At 41.5% G+C, this 23,015-nt stretch overlaps 1 protein-coding gene across 3 annotated transcripts in view; it reads left to right on the plus strand.

Annotated features, from left to right (window-relative positions):
• Positions 1-7,029: 7,029 nt before the first annotated feature.
• The window catches only part of runx3 (RUNX family transcription factor 3), a 54,444-nt gene continuing 38,458 nt past the window's right edge, over positions 7,030-23,015 (plus strand). Inside the window, exons 1-2 of one of the 3 annotated variants that reach the window (XM_081603028.1) lie at positions 7,030-7,342; positions 7,646-7,738. In XM_081603028.1, the coding sequence (XP_081459154.1) occupies positions 7,681-7,738 (58 nt within the window). In that variant the 5' untranslated portion in view covers positions 7,030-7,342; positions 7,646-7,680. Of the gene's footprint in view, positions 7,343-7,645; positions 7,739-17,983; positions 18,119-23,015 lie in introns of those variants that run through there. The other 2 variants (XM_008399599.3, XM_081603027.1) reach the window with 2 other exon arrangements.

A 23,015-nucleotide genomic window follows, 5' to 3' on the forward strand; every position in this document is an offset into this window, starting at 1 on the left:
CCTACTTTGTAATTGCACAGGGATTAAATAAAGTAATCTGTACGTGACATGAAGGTAATATTTTGTTACTTTCCTAAAATCATGGCCCAAGTCATTTTCCCCTAAAACATCTCGGTGGCAATTTTTTTCATTTCTTTTTTTTTTTTTTTTTTTTTTGGCAAATTTACTTTCGGCATAAAATGAATTAGACCATCAGGTGACATGTTTGGGTTTTAAAAACGAACCTATTAGTTTAGGATGCAAAAAATGTCAAAATGTTTCTAATTAGTATGAATTCTGTACAGTTATTTGTAGGTTCCTGAGAGTTATATTTATGTTCTGGGAAATAACTTGAAAACTCCTTAAAAAGTAACCTCTACGTCTGTTTTAAATTTCAGAAGGTAGAATATAAGTTTCTGACACTAACTTGTTAATTCACCTGAAAGCTCAAAGTTACCTCTGTATTTTGGATACAAGTCAGAAAAATAACTTCTAACCTGTACGTTCTGGGTGAGGGTAGACTATAATATGTAATGTTTTTGGCACTTAATTATTTTTAAAGACCTCAGCAATTAAACCTTAACCACATAGAGCTAACACAATGTGACAAAATATATTTATTTTGAACTGTGTTTTATTAAATAAACAGGAGAGCGAGTTTGACAGGCAGTAATGGCGCAATTAGTCTGCTCAGCTGATGCCAGCAGCTGTTTGAGGGGTTTATAATTAACCTGCTGTAAAAAAAAAGCTGGATGCTGCGTCTTTGTGTTGGCACGGTTTCTGAATAACAGGAAGCTCTGGGGTGAAGGGGGTCGGATGGAGAGTTTACTACCTGTAAACATTTCTCTCTGATGGAGACGAGGCAGGTGCCAAAACTACAAAACCACCTGAAATGAGCCAGTCATCCTTCAACCGCTGCTGTCATGGTGGTGTGCACTCAGTCACAAGCTTCAATTTTGTCTGTCTGAGTGAATACTGCTATGGACGTTTACAAATTTCAGAAATTCCCACAATATCCACACATAACAGTGACAAAACTTCTCCTTTTCTGTCCCGTTTCCATGTCACACCACTCAGGATCTCCGGGATTCTGCCTGCGTGTGTGTGTGTGTGTGGTAACGAGGGGCCCACGCTCCCCTCCTTTCAGTGTGGTTACCACAGTCTCCATGTCTGCTGGAGCCAATAAATAAATAATGGGCCCGGTGATCACTTCCAACGGTGATACTGCATGCTAAAAACCACTGCATCTGGGAGTGTCTCACTGACAATAAAAACACAAACCAAAGCGCACATGTAGACACACAGATTGTTGCCGAGTTGGTAACAGTGCGCACAGCTGCTGTTTACTTGCGATCTCTTTAGACTGTTTTAAAATAATTTTATTCACAGCCTGAATGAGGACGTTTCCAAATCCTCTCGTGCAAAACTTCCCCTTAGAAATGAAATCCTCAGGAATTTCCAGTAGAAACCTCTTATGACATCATATCACAGCAAACGATGAGTGTTTGAGAATCCGGTAATGGAAATGAACACAATGAATTTACTCTGACTGAATTAGATGAATCCCCCCCCCAGTATGAGGTGTGAATGAGGAGTCAGGACTGCACACAGTCTAAGGAAAAAGGCTCCCATGGCCGTATGCTGGAGGCAGGCAGGACCCTGGTGTTTGATGCAATGACGGCCACTTCATTATAAAAACCTCCTCAAGTCCCACGCTGCATTCCACGTTTATGGGGAACATATGGGGAAGCCTGCAATTTTTAGACCACAAAATAAGCCCCTTTGCAGCTGGACGCACGACCGCACTGGGTCCTTTTTGCTTCTCGAGCCACGCCCGAAAGGCGTAGGACCACTGACAGTGATTAAACCACCACAGTTTTCTCAGCAAAACAGGAGTTATATTAAGCTTAAATACAGGGGCTTGATAAACAAGGCCTGGGCAGGGGAAAGAAAAAAAAAAAGAAGGATTTAGTGAAAAGACGGCCACAATGATCTTCAGACTATTTTCCCCTCACGGTCATGGGCAGTGCAAAGCAATGAGATACATTTCAAAACATGAAGCAGATGTTTACCTAGACAAAAGAGGGAAAACACACTGAGTAAAAGGCCTTGACTCCAGTGCTTTCTTCAAATATCAAGTTTGGACTAAACAGCAACATAGCCAATTCTTGCACAATATTGTGGGACAGTGTTATATTTATTTAGCTTTTCCACTATCCTTTGTTGAGAATCCAGATACGTCTTTGTTTCCACAGGGGAACAAATATATGAAAACTGACATTAAAACTAAAGTTTCATGCCTTGGGAAACAGCTAAAAAAGAGAAAGATATTTACCACGTCTAGTGGCTCTACACTGTTCAAATTCCAAGTTTTTTTTTAGACTTTTAAAATTTTGACCACAAGAAATCATTTCCAAATTTTTTCTGTCTTTAATGTGACCCAATTCCCTCATAAGTCAACTAAAAAAAACGCAACAAATTTCAGTAGCTGGATACCTGATAGTTTAATTTTCCAAATGATTATTAAGCATCGAAGTATCATTTTGAAAAGGTATTATTTGGTAGAGGGGGCCAAAAAAAATAACCAAAGTATTATATATGAACAATAATATGTGCTAAGGTGCATTAAATACATTATCCGTAATTGAAAGGAAACTAAATGGAGCAAAAAAGACCCCCAAAATAAATAAAAGCCCAAACAAGTAGATCAAAACGGAGAGAAATTGGTCAGGGAAGCTTGGGTTATTTGGGTTCATGTGATGACATATTAACAAGTAGGGTTGCAGGAAAAACCTTCCAAATCTTCCAGGAAAACAGTCAGAAGTAAATAAATGGGAACTTTTGATTTATGATTCTAAAAGCTTTGTAGATAAAACACCAACCAAAAAAAGCCCCTCATTCCCACCGTGAAACACAGTGGTGGCACCCTCAGGCTCAGTGGCCACATTTCTTCGGATTGAACTAGGGTTTTTATCAAGATGGTTGAAAGCATGACCAACAAATTCCAGTCAGTTTTGACCCAAATCTGTCAGCAGACGGTAAGGAAGCTGAATGTGAAGAAGGATTTGCTTTTCAGCACTCAGAAATACTAATAGTAGTACAACTAAAATAATGACTTCACCTGAAGACGAGTAAAGCTTTGGGATGGCTCCAGAAACAAACCTGACAGAGAATCTGTGCAGTCACTTGAAGGGGATGGCTGAGGGCAAGAGATGTCCTCAAAAAAAACCAGAAGCTGACATTAAATCAAGATGTGCTTTAATCCTCCCGCAGTCTTAAGAGAAGGGATCATTTAAACCCTACAAGTTTCTTACTTTGTGCGCAGTCTGGCGGGGGTCGTACTGACCCCATGTGTGCTTTTCTGAGTTTTTTTTGTGTGTGTTTTGGGAAATTGATGGTCTGACGGGACAACCCTCTGCATCTCCACTGTCCAACCATGACTTTTTACGCTTTCCTCCTGAGCTTCGCGCTAAGACCACAGGAGGGCTAATGAAGTTTCATTTTAAGGGTGTGATTTTGTGTAATTTTTAGTTTCTTCTTTACATTTGTTTATGCCTGTTTTTCACTCTAATAATACAGGATGTGTCCCAATAAAGGAAGAAACCCGGAATGTTCCCAGGACGAGAGTACTTTTAAGAGAACCTTTAGATGAAAACTAATACTAAATAGCCTGTCTTAGTTGCACAAATTCATAAAAACAACAACATGCTGGCTTCTCTCGAGCATTTTCTTCATGTTTAGTATTTTTGGTCGTAAAAACAAACTTGCAGATGGTTTGAAAGACTGCCTGAGGTTAAAATCCCTGCAACTCTGGCCTCGCGAGGAGCTCCTTCTGCCCTCTGTTTCTCTGAGCTGTAATCTGTCCCCAGGCTGGCAGGCCATGGGACGAGGCCATGTCAAGAGGCAGCGGAGGTGTTAGAAAAGGAAGCCTCGCTATGTGTGAGGTTAAGTCAGAGGCCCGTAGTGGCCTCGTGGACGGACTGATAAAAGCCCTGGGGCCGCGGCTGTGGCCTCAGCGTTCGGCCACACTCGCTGACGCGCCGTGTCATTTAGCCCGCGTTGCCGCCTAACTCAACGGCAACTGCTCATTTACAGGGCAGTGCGGGCTACCAGGAAGAAGAGCGAGCTCTCGCCTCTTTCTCTCTCGTTCTCCAACACACACATGGATTTACACATGGCATACATACACACACAAACAAACAAAGCTTCAGTCCAACAATTAGCAGAGTGCAACGCGGACCGACGTCCATACACAATGGCAGGGGAAACAGAACCGAAAAACCTATGCATCTGCACACATGCAGGTTTCTAGGGAAAGCACTGGGTCACATGAGTGACCAGACGGTGGTTTGGGTCTGTTGTCCCACAGCCAGACGTGGTCACTGTGTCACTAAGAGACAGGAGAAAGGAGAAGGGAAGTGTGGAGACCACAGGTCTGCAAATGCCAGTGATTTGAGAGCTCTCACACAAACAGACATGAACCCAGACACGCACACACGTACATATGTGTAGTTTAGGAGGACAGTCGGCTTCACACAGCAAAATGAAAGTAACTCTGGCAGCATGTTTGTCGCCCCACACATCCATAATTTCTGTGTAAATGTTGAGCAATAGGACTGTTACCAAATGACTCGTGAGGAAATCCTGAAGTAAACGTTTTTCTTTTCTTTAATGGCTTAATATTGGAATGCTGCAAGTCAAATCTTTAGAAGAGTTTTCATTTTGCTGCTGATATTTTTAACGAAATGTAGTGTTTGCAAGTTAACATTGAATTGCAAAACAAGGCAAAGTGAAAAAGCTGTAAAAGGATTTAAAATGCTGATAGTACACTGCAAAATGAATCAAACCCTTGAAGCCATTTTGTATTTCAGTAACTTCAATGTTTTTAATTAGGAGTTTATGTGATGCAGCTACTCCTCATCCACACAGTAAGGTGTGCACACTAAGCTATCTTTAATCTGATATCGCTATATAAAGTCCAAACAAACTGCATTCAGACATCAAGCACCAAAGAGCCACAGCTCAGGAGGAAGAGTCTGTCAGTAAGACAATAATTAGCCTCACTCTCCACAAATCTAGACTTTATTGTAAATCACAAGAAAAACGAAATTGTTGCAAGAAAAAAAAATCCAATAAATGACATAATTTAATGTTTTATAGGGCGTTTAGGAGCGTCAAACCTGGAAATGGATGCTCTGGTCAAATAAGACTTAAACATTTTGCTCTACATGCAATTTGCTATGAGAGTCGCAGCCCTAAACTGAGATGCTTTTTCCCCCAGCAGGTGCAAATAATGAATCCAGTCATGGTGAATGCAAAGAGATATTTGAGGTAAATACAAGAAATTTACCTTAGACCAGGGGTGTCAAACTCCAGTCCTCGAGGGCCGGTGTCCTGCAACTTTTAGATGTGCCTCTGCTGCACCACACCTGAATAGAATAATTAGGTCATTAGCAAGGCTCTGGAGAACTTACCTACACAAGAAGGAGGTAATTAAGCAATTTGATTCAGGTGTTTTGTACCTGTGGCACATCTAAAAACTGCAGGACAGCGGCCCTTCAGGACTGGAGTTTGACACCCCTGCCTTAGACTGTAAGCAAAAGTCGGTTCTACTTAATATAAACACATAAGATCTCAGATTTTTGTAGTAAAAAAATGGTTAAAAAAAACAAAACAAACAAAAAACAAAAAAAGTACATTATTTTCTTTCTGTGTCAGACTTCTGTACTTTTTTGTGTTCATTTATCACAGAAATGTAAAATAAAATAGAAATAGTTGGAAAAAAGTCAAAATTTTCAGAAGGTATCATGCCTGTTTAACTGGATTGTTCCATCTCTTTCCATTAGATTAGGAGTTTAATTTGCACTTCAGTGACCTTCTTGCTTAATTAGTGAAGCTGCAACTGATCGGATGAGTTAATGATAATTGCCACATGAACTCAGACAAAATGTGTTCAGGGAGAAATTCTGCATGAAGCTGCAAAATGAAACTTCCCCAATCTCTGTCTAGGGTGAGCCCCCTGCTCACCACAATATTTTAATTGTGCATTTAAACTATTAACAGAGACAGTGGAGCCGTCTGCTCCCAACCATCCCCGGTCTCTACACCCTGAAACGCGTCTCACTTAATTTGATTGACTTAAGCTGACTTTTTTGTTTCAGTGCATCTTGGAAAACTTTGGTCGTCACTGGCATGAGAATAATAATGATTGTAAAAGAAGTAAAGTTGTTTGTATCTCATCTGCAGACAGGCTGGCAGTCCAAGTCATCAGTGAAGCACTTTTCCATTCTTAAATTCTATTTGGAAAATGAAAAAGTGTGAAAACCACAATCAGGTTAGCTCACTTTGTACTTTCATTCGGTGCGAGACGCAAATACTTCAATACTTGCAAATGGAAGTTTAGAAAAAAGGCATTAAGGAAATGCAAACTTTTTTTTCTACGTAAATCCATGTGAACTTTGCATTAACTGGGTTTATACTGAATACAAGAGTCAATCAAGGCAAAATAGCTGAAAGCAAATGAAAAAGAGAAAACTGGAAGGTAACCGTTCAGAGAAAGGGGGAAAGACCCAGGCACAGGCAGAGCTGCTTCTGATGAGACTAAGATTATGATACTATCAAGTGGTAAGTGAGGGTGGAGGTTTTGCGGGCCCAAAACCACCGGTTCTTACTAACACAGATGTGCAGTGAGTCAGACAAACATAAAACTAGCACAGGACATGCGTACACTGTCAACAGCAACAAGTTCAGGGTAGTTCAGATTAGTCTCCAAAAGCTGCTTCTTTCAATCTCGTGCCTCTCATCTCTGCTGTGCTGAGCTTATAACATTTTACTGCTTCACTGGTTCATCTACAATTACTGGACATTCAACAGCGGCGAAGGCCCCTGTGTGGTTTGTACTCAAAGGAAAATAAGATGTTTCCAAAACTTCGGACGACCAACGAAAAGTGAGAGCAAGTACTGGAAGTCTGCAAAGCGTGGAAAGTACAGGACAAAACAAAAACTAAAAAAAAAACAGAAAAAAAAGCCAAAAGACAGCAGGAGAAGAAGAAGAAGAAGGGAGGGAGAGGGTGGGAGGGAGAGGCCCGGTGACCTCATGTGACATGTGACGTGGGCTCCACCACTCACGGAGGGGAGTGTGTCTGTCTCTCTGTGTGGAGGATGGCGAGGAGGATGCAGAGAGACTGTGGCTTGTAGCCTTTTACTAGCACTGAAGCTCCAGTCAGGCCACCGCCGCCGAGGAAGAGAAAGAAAAGTGGCAGACCACGCTGTCAGACAAGCGGGTTAACCTCGGAGTGTCGGCCTGCTGAGTGACAGACCGCTCTGTTGCGTGGGCCCCCGCCTTCTCTCATCTCCAGCCCTGGTGAGTCCACCTCCCACACCTGGACACCTGAGAGCTCCGGCACCGCCAATGCCATTCAGAATTCAGTGCTGCTTCTTTCTCTTGCATTTCTCGCTCAAACACGTTCTGGTGCTGCTGCTAGCACATGCTGCTGCTCTCTCTGCAAGCTTGTGGCTTGGGATTCCTGTGGTAGTCAGAAAACCCAAAGATTCTTGGTTGCAAACAGAGCTCCAGGAGTTCTTACCCTCTCAGGCTCGCCTTCCTTCCCGTGCTCGTCTGTTTCACTCTGTGTTTTAATTCTGCTTTCGTCCACTGTTTCCAAAGGTTGGTGGAGACTGGAGACACGGTCCTGTCCTGTCATGGCATCCAACAGCATCTTTGACTCCTTCTCCAACTACAGCAGCAGCCTACTTAGAGGTGAGCCCCTAGCCCAGCCTCGCATCTAACCCGCTCTCTACTTGTTTATACAGTTGATCCATGTCCTTGTTCTTTTCTTTTTCTCATACTGCTCTAATGTGCTGAGACAGATTATACCAAAAAAAAAAAAGAATAAAAAGAGGATCTGGTTTTGCACTTGACTGATATGGTTCCATAAAGGCCTCTCAGCTTCTGTGTTTTCTGTAGGCTTGATCGAGTAGCTCCATAATGGGATTCTCACCACAGACATTCATTATCAAGTGAAACTCTCTGCGAGAATACGATCTCAGAGGCTCCATGTGACTGGCTGCTTTACTGGAACACGGCAATGCAATGAAAGAGCGAATAGGGAAAGGAAAGAAAAAGAAAAACATATTAGTGCCTGACTTCCAGGAGGTACTTTTGGTCTTTGCGGTGAGGTGAGTGCACTTGGCTGTCCTTAATGAAGAAACCATTTGTTACCATGGCATTTGCAATCAGACAGCTTTTGCTCGCAAACAACGTTAAGAAGAAGAGGAGAAAGACTGGCAAGGCTGTGACAAATGTCAAGAAAAAGAAATGCTGGGCATTGTTGACACTTCAGTTGTTAATCTATGCTGGAGGCTTCAGTCATTTTCAGCCACAGAAAGACAGCAGAGGATAAAAAAAAAAGGTCCTTTCCCAATTAAGGACTTAGCTGTGTTAATTAGAGACAGCCACAGGAGAAGCACTACCACTTCATAATTGTTTGCAGAGTTTATCTTAAAAATCTCCGGAGCCTCACACATACACGCAGTCAGACTCCCCATCTGTGCCTCACGTGAGAACAATCCTCTGATATCCTCTCAGTGACAGCAGATGATGTTCCAGTGTTCTCGCAGCTTCTGCAGGCATTTATAGTTTCCTCATGTCACAGCTCCAAGTCACCCCCCTTCTACCACCCGTCCTCTATATCTGCTGGATCTGTGCCCTTCTTCATCAGATCAGCGCACCACCAATGTCAGGTTTCATGCGTGCCGTCTATCACGCTTTTGTTCGCGGGGATCTGATTTTGATTTCGAGATGTAAGGCAGGACTGCAGACAGCGGGTCAAAAAGGGAAACAAGAGCCAGGGCGCTCAAAACGGCGACCGAAATCAATAGCGAATGTGCAATTTTATTTTAAAATCCACGCAGCAGCCAGGGGACTGAAACTGAACACAAAAAGGCCAAGAGATGTTAAAACATCCACTTCAGTCTGAGCGCATTTAAACTGGGGCTACCACATGCAAGCAAAACAACTCAGAATGGTGCGTCACACATGCAAAGGAATTGGACCTTTTTAGGTGCAAGCTGAAGCGGATAGAAGCAGTTTTAGAAAAATCAAGCTCATGGAAACGCTGTTCTCAGCTCCTCAGAAGTCAGGAAGCACAAACCAAGCACAACATCAAATTCACGTGTGCAAATACAGACTCTGAAAACCATCTTGATCTTTTCTGTTTTCATGTAGCGGTATCTCTCAAATTTCAAAAAAGCCAAAGAAAAAAGGAAAATTAAGCATCAATTTTATCAGCACAAAAACAACGATCGCTGTTCCAGTGTTATTTTGGTAATTCTTTTATATATCACAACCTGTTTCACAGTGCACACATCTAAGTGTGTGATGTGCAACATCAGATGCACTTCGCGTGAGAAGCTAGAGGACGCCTCACCTCAGAAACCTCAGTCCTCCGCTGAAAGCTCAGGGAGACGCACACAACTACACACAAATAAAACTGCACAACACACACACGCATGCATACACACAAGGGAACAGACAGTGCTTTTCTCGTGCTGTTTAACTCTGTTGAGCACAAGAAAAAGCTAAAAGTCTGACAGTTAGCGAGTTGCGAGAAACAGAAGGAGACATACATGCTTGCGCCTCGCCGAGGTGTTAATCTGATGCAGACTCATGGAGCTGCTGCACTTCGCTGATAACAACCACAATGAGGCTACACCTGCTAACCCTCACACAATTCAAGCAGAGCAGCGTTTCTGGAAAGAAATTAAATGAATAAAGACGCGGGCTCCATAGAAGAAAAATGAGTCGTAACATTTATGGTTGTGGTTAGTTTGGGAGTATTTACATCAGGTGGAAAACCTGGTTTGTTAGCAGCAGAGATTGGGCCTCTGTGGAGGGTCATATCCTTGGCTCGGTTTCTGTCACCTCATTTCCATCTGCTTGGAAGGGCCGCAGTGTTCCCCCTGCAGGCTGTTTTTATTCATGGTACACGCTCTGGAGCCAGCTTCCTTTTGTGGCAGACTAAAAAAAGGTCTCGAGTTTATTAGAGTAGAAGGATTTTTATGTGTTTGGCTTATTGTGCTGAATGAATGGAAGCGAGAATTTCAGTGAGAGAAATCCTCAGCACAGTAGCGAGGTTAGTTTCAAAGAGCTTGCTCCACAAATGCAGGGAAAGCAGCATATCATCCTCACCAGAAAGAATCAATGTCACCAGAGATAAAAGATTCAAATGGTGTTTTCAGCGGCTTACTTAAATAATAATAATTTAAAAAAAGCCCCCTGCACAGTAGCTCCGTCAAAAGAGATGCCTTAAAATTTGCGGGATCACATGCCTTGCTTCTGCTGAATTTATTACCAAGTCATATGAAGAAGATTTTGTTCTTTTCTGTTGAATTAACATGCCTGATTGGAGTCCATTCAAAGCCCCGCTGAGTGAGAGGCCCGAATATGAAAAGACTGGCGTAGCAGGCTGAAAGCTGTAACCAGATATAAAGAGTTTCAATATTTTAAAGCGAAAGCAAATAATAGAAAACTCATGACGACCACAGAGCAGCGAAACCCTGTCTCCAATTTAGCAGAATATAATATGTATTTATAAAACTCTGAAGGCATATGGGACAGAAAGAAGGTTCTGGACTTGATTAGGGCTCTAAACGTATTTCTGGGTACTTATTTACTTTCCAGTCCGTCTCGCTGCTTCCACCTCCTGTCAACACAACTTTATAGGACACACTTTTAGGGGTTTGCAAGTGCGATGGCTTCGAGGTAGAGGGGTGTACTGATTATGTGGTCGACTGATCCCCAAGCCTGGCCCGATCCGCCCGATTTTGGCTCAAAGCGTCGAGCTCCATCCTGCGCGGTCAAGGTTAGAGTGTTGTTGTAAATATAATTTTCTGGTGGTCGGCGAGCGACCACACTGCCCAAATTCTTCTGCTGCCGATCTGATAGAATGAATTGGCGAATAAGGTTTCTTTTGATTAAAAGACTTGCTCTGAAAGGTCGAGCTGCTTCTTTCAACAAGCGCACACGTTAGTGGAGATGTGGGCGGGGGGATAATCCTGCTGCAATGTACAGTGGAGCTGAAAAAATTTAGAGAAGAACCAGGGTGAAGCTAACGTTGGGCTAATCATCTGGAGTAAATAAGCGCTGACCTGGTGTGGTCATGTTGGACTGGACGTCCACATTAATCAACAAAAATAACTTCCTTTTCATTTTTCTGGAGAAAAGTACAGAACTTAGCTTCTTTAAGTTTCAGGAAATTTTGTTTTGGAGAAAATACAAATGCAAAAGTATTCACACCCCTTGAACTATCTCCACAAACATTTGTAAATTTTATTCATGTTTTAAATCAAAGAATTAAAAATATAAATATAAAACCTTGCACTCTGCCTACATTGTTCCCAGTGGTGGAAGCATTATGCTGCGGGGAGCTTTTCTTCAGGAGGACAGGAAGCGAGTCAGAGTTAATGTGAGGACCGATAGACCTATGGGTGCTTTCACACCAGTCCTCGTTAAACTGCTCTGATCAAACTGTAGTTTGTTTGCAGGTGTGAATGTGCAATAAAACTCTTACAGACCACTCCAAAAGCAGGATGTGAACAGTAGCGCAGGGCATTCTGGGTAAATACAACCAAAACCAATGTGTGATGCGAGTCTAACACTAGAGGGGAAAATAGCTTGTGGTCTTTCACCAGTGGCAAAAGTGAAATCCTACAATCTCTAAAATCTGACGTCACTCCATTTTTATATACATTTGTGAAGAAGGAAGTTGCATTCATGTCTTCAATTGTTTTAGTGTTGTTTCCTTCAGTAGACCTTGGCATAGCACCACTGCAGGCGATTGAGATGGTGGGAGGGGGGCTGTTTTTCAAAGTGTTTGGTTAGTTTGACAGAATGCAGTGTGGAAGCAAAACAGCTGAAAATCTACCAAATGTTGTAATTTTGGACCCAAATCAAACCAAGTCTACTGGACTATCAGCTACAAAAACAATCTAAGTGTAAGGAAATTCTAGCATAAAACCGATTGGATTTTATACGAAAAACTAACTTAAATACATTTGGTTTCCATTAAAGATGACTAATTTCAAGTAAAGCCACTATCTTGATTTACTAATTTTTTTTTTCATTTCGTTTCAAACCTACGCCCTAAACCACAGGACGGTCTCAGGGCCTATAAAGCGGTAAAGCCAGGGCCGTAGCAAAAACACAAGCATCATTGTGAGCTAATTTACGCATCGACCTAAAATTATGTAGCAACCAAATTCAATATGCTGGCAATTTGCAGCAGAGATGAAAATAAGTCAAACAATTTAAAAGGTTCATCACAGGTTTGCTTTGTTTTTTTTTGGGGGGGGGGGGGTGACTCAGAAGAAGAAAGAAAAGTTTTGTTTAGACCCCTCCCTGCATTGTTAACATGATTTCTGCTGCTGCAAGAAGGTGGAAAATCAAAACATGACCAAGAGCGACCTCGACTGCTTTGCACTTTAGTTTTGAACATTACAGCTGCATCCTAACCCACAAATTACTTTAATGGGCAGGCATGGGGCTGGTCCTTAGCACAGAAATTGACTTCAACTTATGGAGATCCCACATGTACCGAAACATAGCAGACAGCAACATCATTTATGTCTTTGACTGGAGACAAGGGTAGTGAGGATTTATTATGTGTGAAAATTTAGCTAAGATCTAAAGGAACCATTCTGTCACCATCAAAGAATTAAAAAATCATGTTTTTCACATCTTTCGCAGTGAATCTTCACTTCATTATGACCAACTTTAATCATGCTCAAAACATCCTTATAGCCGATCCTTCTTCCCATAAGCAATAAAGAAAGAACCTAATTACGGAGGAGGAAAAATGCAGATAATGATAGGATGCGAGGCTCTGCAGGATACAAGATGTTCTCCGATTCTGCTTTTTCCCAGAATTTTTTTCTCAACTTGTTTACATACATTGTTGACGCTCCAATAAAACATGTTTTTGTTTTTTTTTTTTTGGGGTGGGGGTGGACTTCTCCTGTCTCTTCAAACATAATTTTAACTGCAGAGAATACATTTTTTTTAATAGTTTTTTTTTTCTTGTTTTGTGAAGCTGGCATTTCAAAAATGGGATTTCAGTTCTCTGTTCAACTACTCATCAGGGGGAACAAATAACCGTCAGAGCGCCTAACTGCGTCAGTAATGGGCCACCTAATTGTTCCTTCCTTTTTGGCAAATTTGATCATTCTCATTTATGTTACGACTGAAAGAAAATCACAGAGTTAGTCTGAAGTGGTGGAAAGTGTTGAAATTACAGCTGAAAGACAGCCCTGTGTTGCTTTTAGCTTGCAGGGTTTGCTGATCCAAACAGGTGGAAAAATCAGCCCTGTTTGATGCATGAGATCAAAAATTTCCAGCACACGCAGAAGCCGACGAGCGAAAATGACGGTTAGCCTTAATATATAGGACTACGTGTCAAAGTATGTTTTGTGGCCAGATGCAGCATCTTAAAAGCACCATTACAGGAAGTCCCATACAACCCTCTGAATAATAAACAGTTTTAATCTAGCTGCTTTAATTCAAATCTACTTCCTGTTTAAATGCTAATTCTATGTCTCTCATTTATTTTGTGTCGTACGACGGCAGCTTTCTGCGGTGTTTACAGATTGATCGCAGGTTTTTTTTTGCCCTGAAGTAAACTTCAGAGGACTCGTATTTTCTGCGCCGTGCCTCACTTCTGTATCGGCTCAGTAGGAAACACCATGCCAGGGATTCCCCCTAAGCAGAAGTGGCCCCTGCGCTCCTTCTGTATCGTCGGTCTACAGCGAGGTCACTCCGTCTGCTTTTCTCACGGACGCAGCAGTCACGAGCGCAGACGTACAGTTAAAAAAAACAACAAAAAAAAAAACAGCCGACTGACATCACTTACCAAATCACACGCCGGTTTTGGTAGAAATTAGATGTCTAGATATTAGTCATTCCCTGGTAGATAAAAAAAAAACTACAGTTATTTTTCATTCAACTGTATTAAGTTGAATAAGCCCATATTTATACATTAAAATGTATTTTTATTGGTCTGATGTCATGTTCTAACCTTAAATGTTATAATTTTATTAGTAAAAAAAATCCCCATAATTCATAGGAGTCTGATTGGACTGTTCCATTTGTATTTTTTTCTAGTCAGAAGAAACATTTTGGTTAACTTAGAAGATGTTTTAAACTTATAATTCGGTGCCCCCATGACTCCAACTTAGATTAAGTGAAACATAATAGATGATTTAAGTTTAAATTTGCAAATATATGAATACTTGGGATTAAGTGTGGGTCTATTTCTCATATAATCTTTGTTGTTGTGCCAATTTATGACAAACCGGGGATCCTGGATCAGTTTAAATACATCAAAAACACTTTAGGAGGTCATGCTGTCTTGTGCTGAAGAGGAAATCATGTTGTCATGTTTTGGGTATTTCAATAACACGACAACCCCAACCGCCCCAGTACTCCAGCAGCACCTTGGTTAACTTTATGGACTGGCCACCTCAATCCAAGGACCTTAATCCAATAATCAAACATGGTTGTACAAACCCCAAACAGATGTTAGACACAAAAAAATATGTGTTGTGTGTTTCACGGCATTTTTGATCATATTGTGAAAGAATATTTGAGTTTATATAAAAAAATACAAATTCAAACAGTTTTGGTTTTTTGAGCTGCCTTTTTTATAGAGTGCTAACAAACTTAACCAATTTTTCTTGGGAATAGGACGTGCAGTGTTCCTTGGAAATTTGTGTGCATAGAAATAAAAGCTATTATAAAAATGTTGAGTTTTACTCACCTCTTAAAGCACACTACTATTATTTTTTCATGCAAGAGGTTTGACGGCATAGGAACATGATTTAATTGCCATATATGGGGCACATGCACACAGACAGGAGTTGGAGGCTTGCTAATGCTGAGTCAGAGAGGAGAAGTGCATGTCATCATGACGAGTATGACGTTTCTTTCAGCTCTAAGTGCTATCTGAGTTCATCCTAATAGCTGGTCCAAGTTAACATATGGCTTCCCAATGGATTACTCCGGTAGAATTACTCACTGGGTGACTGAACAGCAGCGTCTCTAATAATCAGCTAAAATCTGGGCACTGAAATGGACATTTCAAAGCTTTTGCCGTCTTCTAAAATCTTGCTGGACTCCCTCTCTGCAGAACCGAAGCACATAAACGCTTTTATTAGCCAAGGAACATCCAGTTCTCTTATTTTCTGGAATTTGATAAAAACATTAGAAAGACAGCTAGTTCTGCTAACACAGCCAACCTGGCAGAAAGTTTGTGTCACATTGACTCGAACGCAGCTTTTCCCCTTTAATCATCGTGATGACGCAAGAGGCAGACGGAGGGCCGCTCATTCATGCCGTACATGAGGTTTGATTAACCTAATCACCGGGCAGCCGTACCCGGAGCTACTGATTGGGTTTACAAACGCCGCTTGTCATCGTTGTGTCATTAGCTCGTCGTTAGCTGTGGCCGCCTTGACGTGGAGCGGCGACGTGCCGGGCCTAAACACAGCAATCAGGGGATTAGAGTCTGAGCCTCAATGGACGCCTCGGGCTCTGAGTCAAAAGAGGAAAATCCTGCATTGATATGTGTTCTCCACGTGGCTGCTTTGCTGGTCGTACGGAGGCAGCGCCACTGCTCATTAGCTGTGAAGATGATGAGAGGAAGCATTCAGTGACTCTAGACCCGCAGGTGGTTTTCAGGATTAAAACAAATCCGAGGGGACGCGAAGGCTTCCAACTGGTTTAGCTTAATCTTAAAGTGGGAATCAAGCCCAGCTGTGACTCTCTTCTGCCGCAGCTACACCGATGTCTTTTAATTATTTTAATGAGTTTTATAATCATCAAATGTTCAAACGGTACTTGAATAAGGTACAGCAATATTATGTGTCTGAGGGATTTCCAGAGCTCCTTGACTTGCAGCCACTTGAGCCACCACACCCCTGCTTGCTTCCTCGCGATGAGAAGCCCAGAGTCGAATACTTTCCAAGAGTTGTCTCACGTCTGCAGAGGAAAGTGGCATGGACAGTTGTCAGGAAACCGGCACCGGGTCCCTGCTCCGATCTGGTTGAAGTCTGCAGTGAGTCAGAAGGAGCTCTGGAAGAGTGACCTTCTGAATGAGGTTTTTGAAGTCTGTTTGCTCAGGAATGACTGTGACAGAACCTGACAGAACCGACCCCACTGACAGAACGCCTGAGCAGCAACGGAACAAGTTGAAAGGACATAAAAATAGTAGAAAAGCCAAAAACCAATACATGCTCTGTGTTTGTGAGTTTTTAGACGGCTATGCTTGAATTCATGGGAGCAGAAGTATCATACGGGAACAAAAAAAAAAACCACAGTGTTGACGAAAGCAGTTTGCTTTTTATATGATTTTGACACTAATCTGTGCAAAATATTCAGCTGCAAATACATCGCAAAAATACAAATGTTGACTTTAAAGGTAAATTATTGAAAATGACTGCATGCATTTTGATAAATGTTAACAAATTTAGTGAATTAAAATGCATCTCAGATTAAATATTTATCTCATGAATTTCTTTAAGAAAAAAAATGGTGCATCTCAGTCTGAACTTCTTTGAAAATTCAATCTGTTTCAAGAATCTGTTTCAGTTCAAAAAGTAAAACTTTTTCATCATATAGATTTGTCACACACTGCAGTTATATATTTTAAGCTTTTATTCCATTATTACTGATGAAAACGTAAAATCTTACTTGAAAAATTCTATTAAGTCATCATCAGACAAATACTGCTGGCATGGCCGACGTAATGACGAGAAAGACGTCTAAACTGACAGCTATGCAGCAGAAAGTCACTGACACCTCTGCAATTAGGGTAAGCCACAAAAAGTCTAATGCAAAAGACAGTGCTGTATGCGTACGTCAAAAGAAAGTTTAGGGGAAGGAAAAAGTATGGTTGAAAGAAGTGCCTATAGGTGAAACAAACGCCCACTGAAAAAATTTGGCAAAGTATTTCAAAAGCCACCAAGCATAAAGGTGCTTACGACATACCCAAAAACAGTGCCAATACTTGTGTTAATGCTGACCTAAACAAAACATTTTTATAAACGTCTTACCTAGATTAAGGAGGAAAGGTACTAGGTGGATGTAACAGTATAATAGTGTACTCCAAGGGGGAGCAAGCAGATACGGATGCTATAAACAGGACAGATTGATTATAATGACTTGTATTCCTAATAAAATGTATAGATAAGACAAAACCAGATGATAAGACAAGCTCTAGTTTACTGCTTGTTGGTGAAAAACAATTTAAGCCATTTGAACATACAGTACAGTCGTCGCTCTTCACATCATGCGTTGCAGACCTGACCATGTTCCTTCACAGTTCAAAGTAACAGCGACTAGTCTGAAAAAGTAACAACATGTGGCTTTTGTTGCAGAGAGGAATGAACAACAGCATTCCACGAGCAGCCACATCAAAGTTCTCCCCTGCAGTGGTGCTAAATAAGGGCAGACCATCCTGTTCACCCCTACCGACATCGTCCCTGATAATTAAACTTTTTAAAACTGACGCTTCTTCCTCATCGGTTTCAAACTTTTCAAATGTGTAGGGCTTCGATGAATGGGGGGGGGGACAGCCACACAACATGCACAAAGAGCCATTGTCTGCTGGTGAAAATGTGGTTTACAGGCTTGGCTATAAGGGCCTGGTGGTTGCTGGAAGCCATGCGCACTTCCTAATATTCGGCTCACATGCGATTTCATTTTGAGAGAGGTCTGTGTGCTGTGGGGCTTTGCCTTTGTGTGAGAGGGAAGCCTCACAACTTATTTTCCGAGTTGACAGACTGCTATACCCTCCTCCTCCCCCCGCTGCTGCTCCCCTGCTCTCCTCACCCCCTCTTCCCTCTCCCTGGTGGCGCTACTATATTTGTGTGGGATCTCAAGCGAGGGAAGAGTAGACGCAGGCTGTGTTGCCATTCAAACGTGTTCGAGCTGTCAGACTGAATGGCTTCCAGCTCCGCGATCTGTCTCCTCTCCACGTCAGAGGGAGCTGTTTGATCTGACAGAGACTCCATTGCAGACACAGGGAAGTTCAACTGCAGGGAGGTTGGATGGCTTCAGCAGCCAGGGTAGCAGCCCAGAGAGGAAAAGGTTTGCACACACAGTCTGGTTGCAATCTTGGTGTCTGTGCCGTGTATCTATAAATGTCTCCGAGCATTACTTGTCCTTTTAGTAGGTGTGTGTGGTTGCAAACTGGGCTGACATATTTTTGGGGCACTGCTGTGCAAAGGGCCGATGACGCACTAGGTAATGATTTCACTGCTTCGATGCAACGACAGAGAGGTTACTTGCTGAGGTGGTGAGATGTGAAGCACGCCGTCGTCTTCATCACACACAACGCAGCTCACGCTCAGACTCTCGGCGTGTCGGTGACCTCACAGCGCAGCGCCACAGTCCAACAGAACTGAGCAGTTGCTGGTGTGAGAGTGATGAAATGGCAGACGATGGTTTGATAAATATGCATCAATGGTTGAGCCACAGACCGTCACTACATCCCCTACATTTAATGTGGCCGAGACTTCAAATAAGCAAGAGGAACTCTGAAATTAGACCCGATTTTCCAGAATAACTTCATTATGAGAGGATTTTTGGGAACATCACCTGCTTGCGGTTTGCGCTAGCAGTTAAGGAGCAGAAGAGGAGTGAATTGATGTGGCTTCAGTGAAAGATTTAAAATACTGATCTGCGTGTGGCAGCTGGGCTCTGGCACCAGTGCGTGGCAGTTAAACTGTCACTAACAGGAACTGTAAATCTTTGGCAGAAGGTGAATGCATTCAGACAGTCCCACAGGTGCTGCATGTACAATGCGTGAAAAAGTATTCGCACCCATTGAACTTTTTCACATTTGCTCACCTGTTACAAACAGCAAACCTCATGCAGATTTCAGAGGACGGAGCAACACAAACTAGTGCATAATTGTAAACCAGAATGAAAATGACACATGGGTTTCAAAAACGTATATAAACATTAACCTGAAAAGTGTGGCATGCATATGTGTATCTCGATGGAGTCAGCAATATGGCTGCCTTTGGCTGGAATGACAGTTGAACGTTATAGCTTTGCACATCTAGAAACTAAAATCTATGCCCATTCTTTTTGCAAAATAGCTCAATCTCATCCAGACTGAATAGTCAAAGTCTTGAATATTAGTTTTCAATTATTGACAAATTAAGAACTTTTACTGAACCATTATCACACCCTTATTTTTCCAGGTTTTCTTCTGGTACAGCCATGTGTTCAGTTCCAATTCATGTTCTCATGAACTCTGACAAGTTTTCCTGCTCATGGGAAGACAAAAACATCCATCCACTGTGATGCAGCCATCACTGTGTGTCATGGGAAAATGTGCAGAGATTGTTTTCTTCCACACAAATTGTTTACATGTAGGCCAAAACGTTTAATTTTTACTTCATCTGACCAAAACGCCTTAATCCAACATTTACTGTGTCCCCTGCAGGGCTTGTGGCAAACAGCAAATCATACTAGCATTTTTTTTCTTTTCTTTAAATCGCTACATTCGACACTACTTCATGAAGCCCAGATTGGTTTTTGACAACAGATTTTTACACCCGAGTTGAGAATCTCAGTAGCTCCTGTGATTGTGGGTTGACAGCCATGTTGTGACGGATTTGAAATGATGCCATAGTTGTGATAATATATTGAACAAAGCTATGTAAGGGGTTCAACGTTTTGGTGTAATGTTGCTTTATATCCTGGAAACTGCAAATGTCCACGCAGGAAGCTGTCCGCAGTAAAGTGTGGCTCTCTCTTTGTGACAGTTTCGTTTCCATATGCTTTAGCGGCGTGACGCATACTGAAGCGGGAGGTGTGCTCCCAGGTTGTCTGTGCCGTGTGTGAAAGACGTGTGTGAATCTGAGCATCCTGCAAGCATGTGACTGCAGGTCGATGCTTCTGTTTCGGATGAAGCATGAGAGAGCCTTCAAGCTTCTCCAAACCTTAGATTCTGACTTGTCTTGCAGTGTTTAATGGTCTTTGTGATGCTGTTTGTTAGCTAATGTTATCAACAAATCTCTGAGGATTACACAGAGCAGTTAAATTTCTAGTGAGATTTTTTTATTTTATTTTCAACTTTATAATTATTCACTGCTTAGTGTTTCTCTGTTATATAGAAATCTCAATAAACAACTCTGAAGTTTGTGGTTGCAACGCGGCAAAATATTATGAGGCTTCAGGGGTGCCGATGCTTTTTCCTTCCACTCTAAAGTGTTTGTGTTTCCCAATCCTTCAGTTTTTGTCTGTCCCTGAGCCATCTTTAGGTGCACTCAGCAAACTTTTAGCAGGGCTCTTTTGGCAAAGTCACGATGGCTTATGTGTTTGTCTGTAGGGGGTGGTGGTGCTGTCACTTTGGCAAGGCAACTGCACATATTGCAGCGATTACCACAGCGGAAAAATGTTTTTCTGCAACATACAATTACTACAGATTACAGATTGCCGTCCTTGCATCAGAAGCCCTCGCCAGAAAAGGAGAAACACTGCATTTGTGTGTGCATGTGTGTCGATACACACAAACAGACAGAGACCCAGAGACAAAGAAAGATGAGAAATGATTATAGCTCACACCAAAAACCACAACTGAAAAAAATGGGGGAGTTGACGTATTTATGGGTCTCATTTAGATTTAAAACTTATACTGACTTTCAGGGGTAAATAAAGGAAGAAGAAATGCAATCTGTCCTTCAGTACCATGAAGAAAAGCAGCGCAGGGTACATTCATGAATCCTTCGTCCATCATCAGCAGCATTATGAATACCGTACGCTGATGTCCTCATGGCGTACACAACGCTAAATGCCACACGTTACATTAATTTGGTTCCAGGTTACAAATCATGATGAGCATCAGAAACTTTCCTTCAGGTCACACTAAACAATATAGCCAAAAAGTGGTGCCCCGCAGCAAGGCAGGGCCCTATTTACAAACCCACCAGATCAAAACTCAACCCAAAGTGCTCCTATAATAGGCACTGGGGCCTTTTGGTGAGCTTACCATCCAGTTCTACTTTTAGTGGGTTTCCAAAAGAATAAACAGGCCTGCAAACCACATCACAGGCAACTCACTGTCATCGTTGGGTGAGTGTACCCGACGGATGATGTGAGGGCGGGGCAAGCGTGACACTGAGGTCTACGGGGAGTTACCCCCACCACCCAACCCCCGGCTGCTCAGGGTGTGGAACGTCTTATTGAACTGCGGCTGAAAGGACAGGGAGAGGGTCTGACCCCATTCAAATCCCGATTACAGTGAACCGATCAGGCTGCCTCATAATCTGTACCACGAATGAACAGTTCCTGAAACTTTGGTGTTGAAAAGAGACATCCGTTTGGTCACACAATTACGTTTTGGTATCAAAAACTGGATTTGAATTCAGAAAACAGTGGAGGGAAAAAAAAATCTATTGAAGGAGTGAAAGTATAAAAAAAAATAAAACTCCTTCAAAGTACCATGTAAAGCAGAAAAAATCTGTAAAAGGATTCAAATTTGTTTTTGAACTATATATTCAATATCACTAGGTGCAAGTTGCTCTGAGGTAAAATATATGTTACATTTGAAAACACATAATTAAACAAATATTTAAGTAGAAGCCACAAATCAAGCACATTTTTTGTAAAATAGCATCAAAAGTGTTGAAAAATCTAAATTCAATTATTGAGTTTAACAATAAACTATACTTTCTTGTTACATATTTAAACAATATGCATTAAGGTACTGTAATATCTAAATGAATGCCGACTTTGAATGCTGGTTATTAAAAATCCCTGCCTGTTTAGGCCCATGAGACAATGTGAAGCACATAAAAAATTTTAAATGCAGACATTTCCTATTAGTAAATCTCAGTTTCAAAGTTTTGTGTTTGAATGGAACTTGCATGAACATGCAACTGCTGGTGGATAAATCAGAATACCATAAAAAAAGTGAATTTATTTCAGCAATTTAGATCAAAATGTGAACCCATGTGTGATACAGATTCATTCCAAACACAGATATGTATGTGAGGCATTCGTTTCTGCCCAAAGTGTGGTTTTTCAGAAAACAAAACAGCATGTTCCTTGTGCACCTTTTTGTGCAGCAGTTTTTCCATCAACTCAGCTGTCCATTATTAACATGCTTGGAAACAGAGAATTATTTCAGTAAAGTTCTTCTGTGACTTACCCTCCTTGTAGAGGGTGTCAGTGACTGTCTGCTGAGTTAATGGTAAGTCAACAGTCTTCCCAGTATCATCTGGACCATAACACAGAATTTCTGAAACTAAAATCATCATGTAAAGCAAACAGTGCTTCTTCAAACAGCAGTTTCCTGGATGGCTTGAAGTTTGCTTTCAGATTTCATTAGTTTTACTCGAAGTGTCATGTTAAAAGCTGCAACACAACCCCAAATCGTGATTATTTCATCCTCATGTAATAATTTCAGCACATTTTGATTGTCACAACGTAATGTGTATTTGCTTACTGTAACTGAAGGTCAATTCTACTGGTTAACAAATTGCTTCAAGCTTGTTTAAATTTTCCCCAGCAAACATCTGGTGCTGAATACAGTTGTGACAATGTATCCCGATGTCTGGAAGTATGTTAAAACATGAGTTTTGTTTTGCTTTCTAACAGCCCCTTTTTACTACAAATTTATTCAGTTTCTTTGTTGATTATCGAAAGAAAACTAAGGGAACATTTGCATCCTATGTTGTCTAAGTAACTGGTGACTTTTAAGGGTAGATGTGAATATCTACCAGAAGAGTTTGTTTTAACCTTTAAAGATGCAAAACCTGACCTTTATTAACAATGTTGCAATGTTGCAGAAGATACAGTCATAATGACAGCTTGGTAAAAGTTCCCAAGATGTTCGAATCACAGCGGGGGTTTAAAACAAAAGCAGTACAATAACGTTGCCCAAAATATTGAACCGTCTCATCGTCATGTTTCTCTACTCATTTGACAATTGATATCAACTCCAGTTTTGAGTTAACTTTTTGTTTTTTTG

This window comes from Poecilia reticulata, chromosome 22 (assembly GCF_904066995.2).
Source record: "Poecilia reticulata chromosome 22, P_reticulata-male-v2, whole genome shotgun sequence".
In the NCBI taxonomy this organism is placed as follows: Eukaryota; Metazoa; Chordata; class Actinopteri; order Cyprinodontiformes; family Poeciliidae; genus Poecilia; species Poecilia reticulata.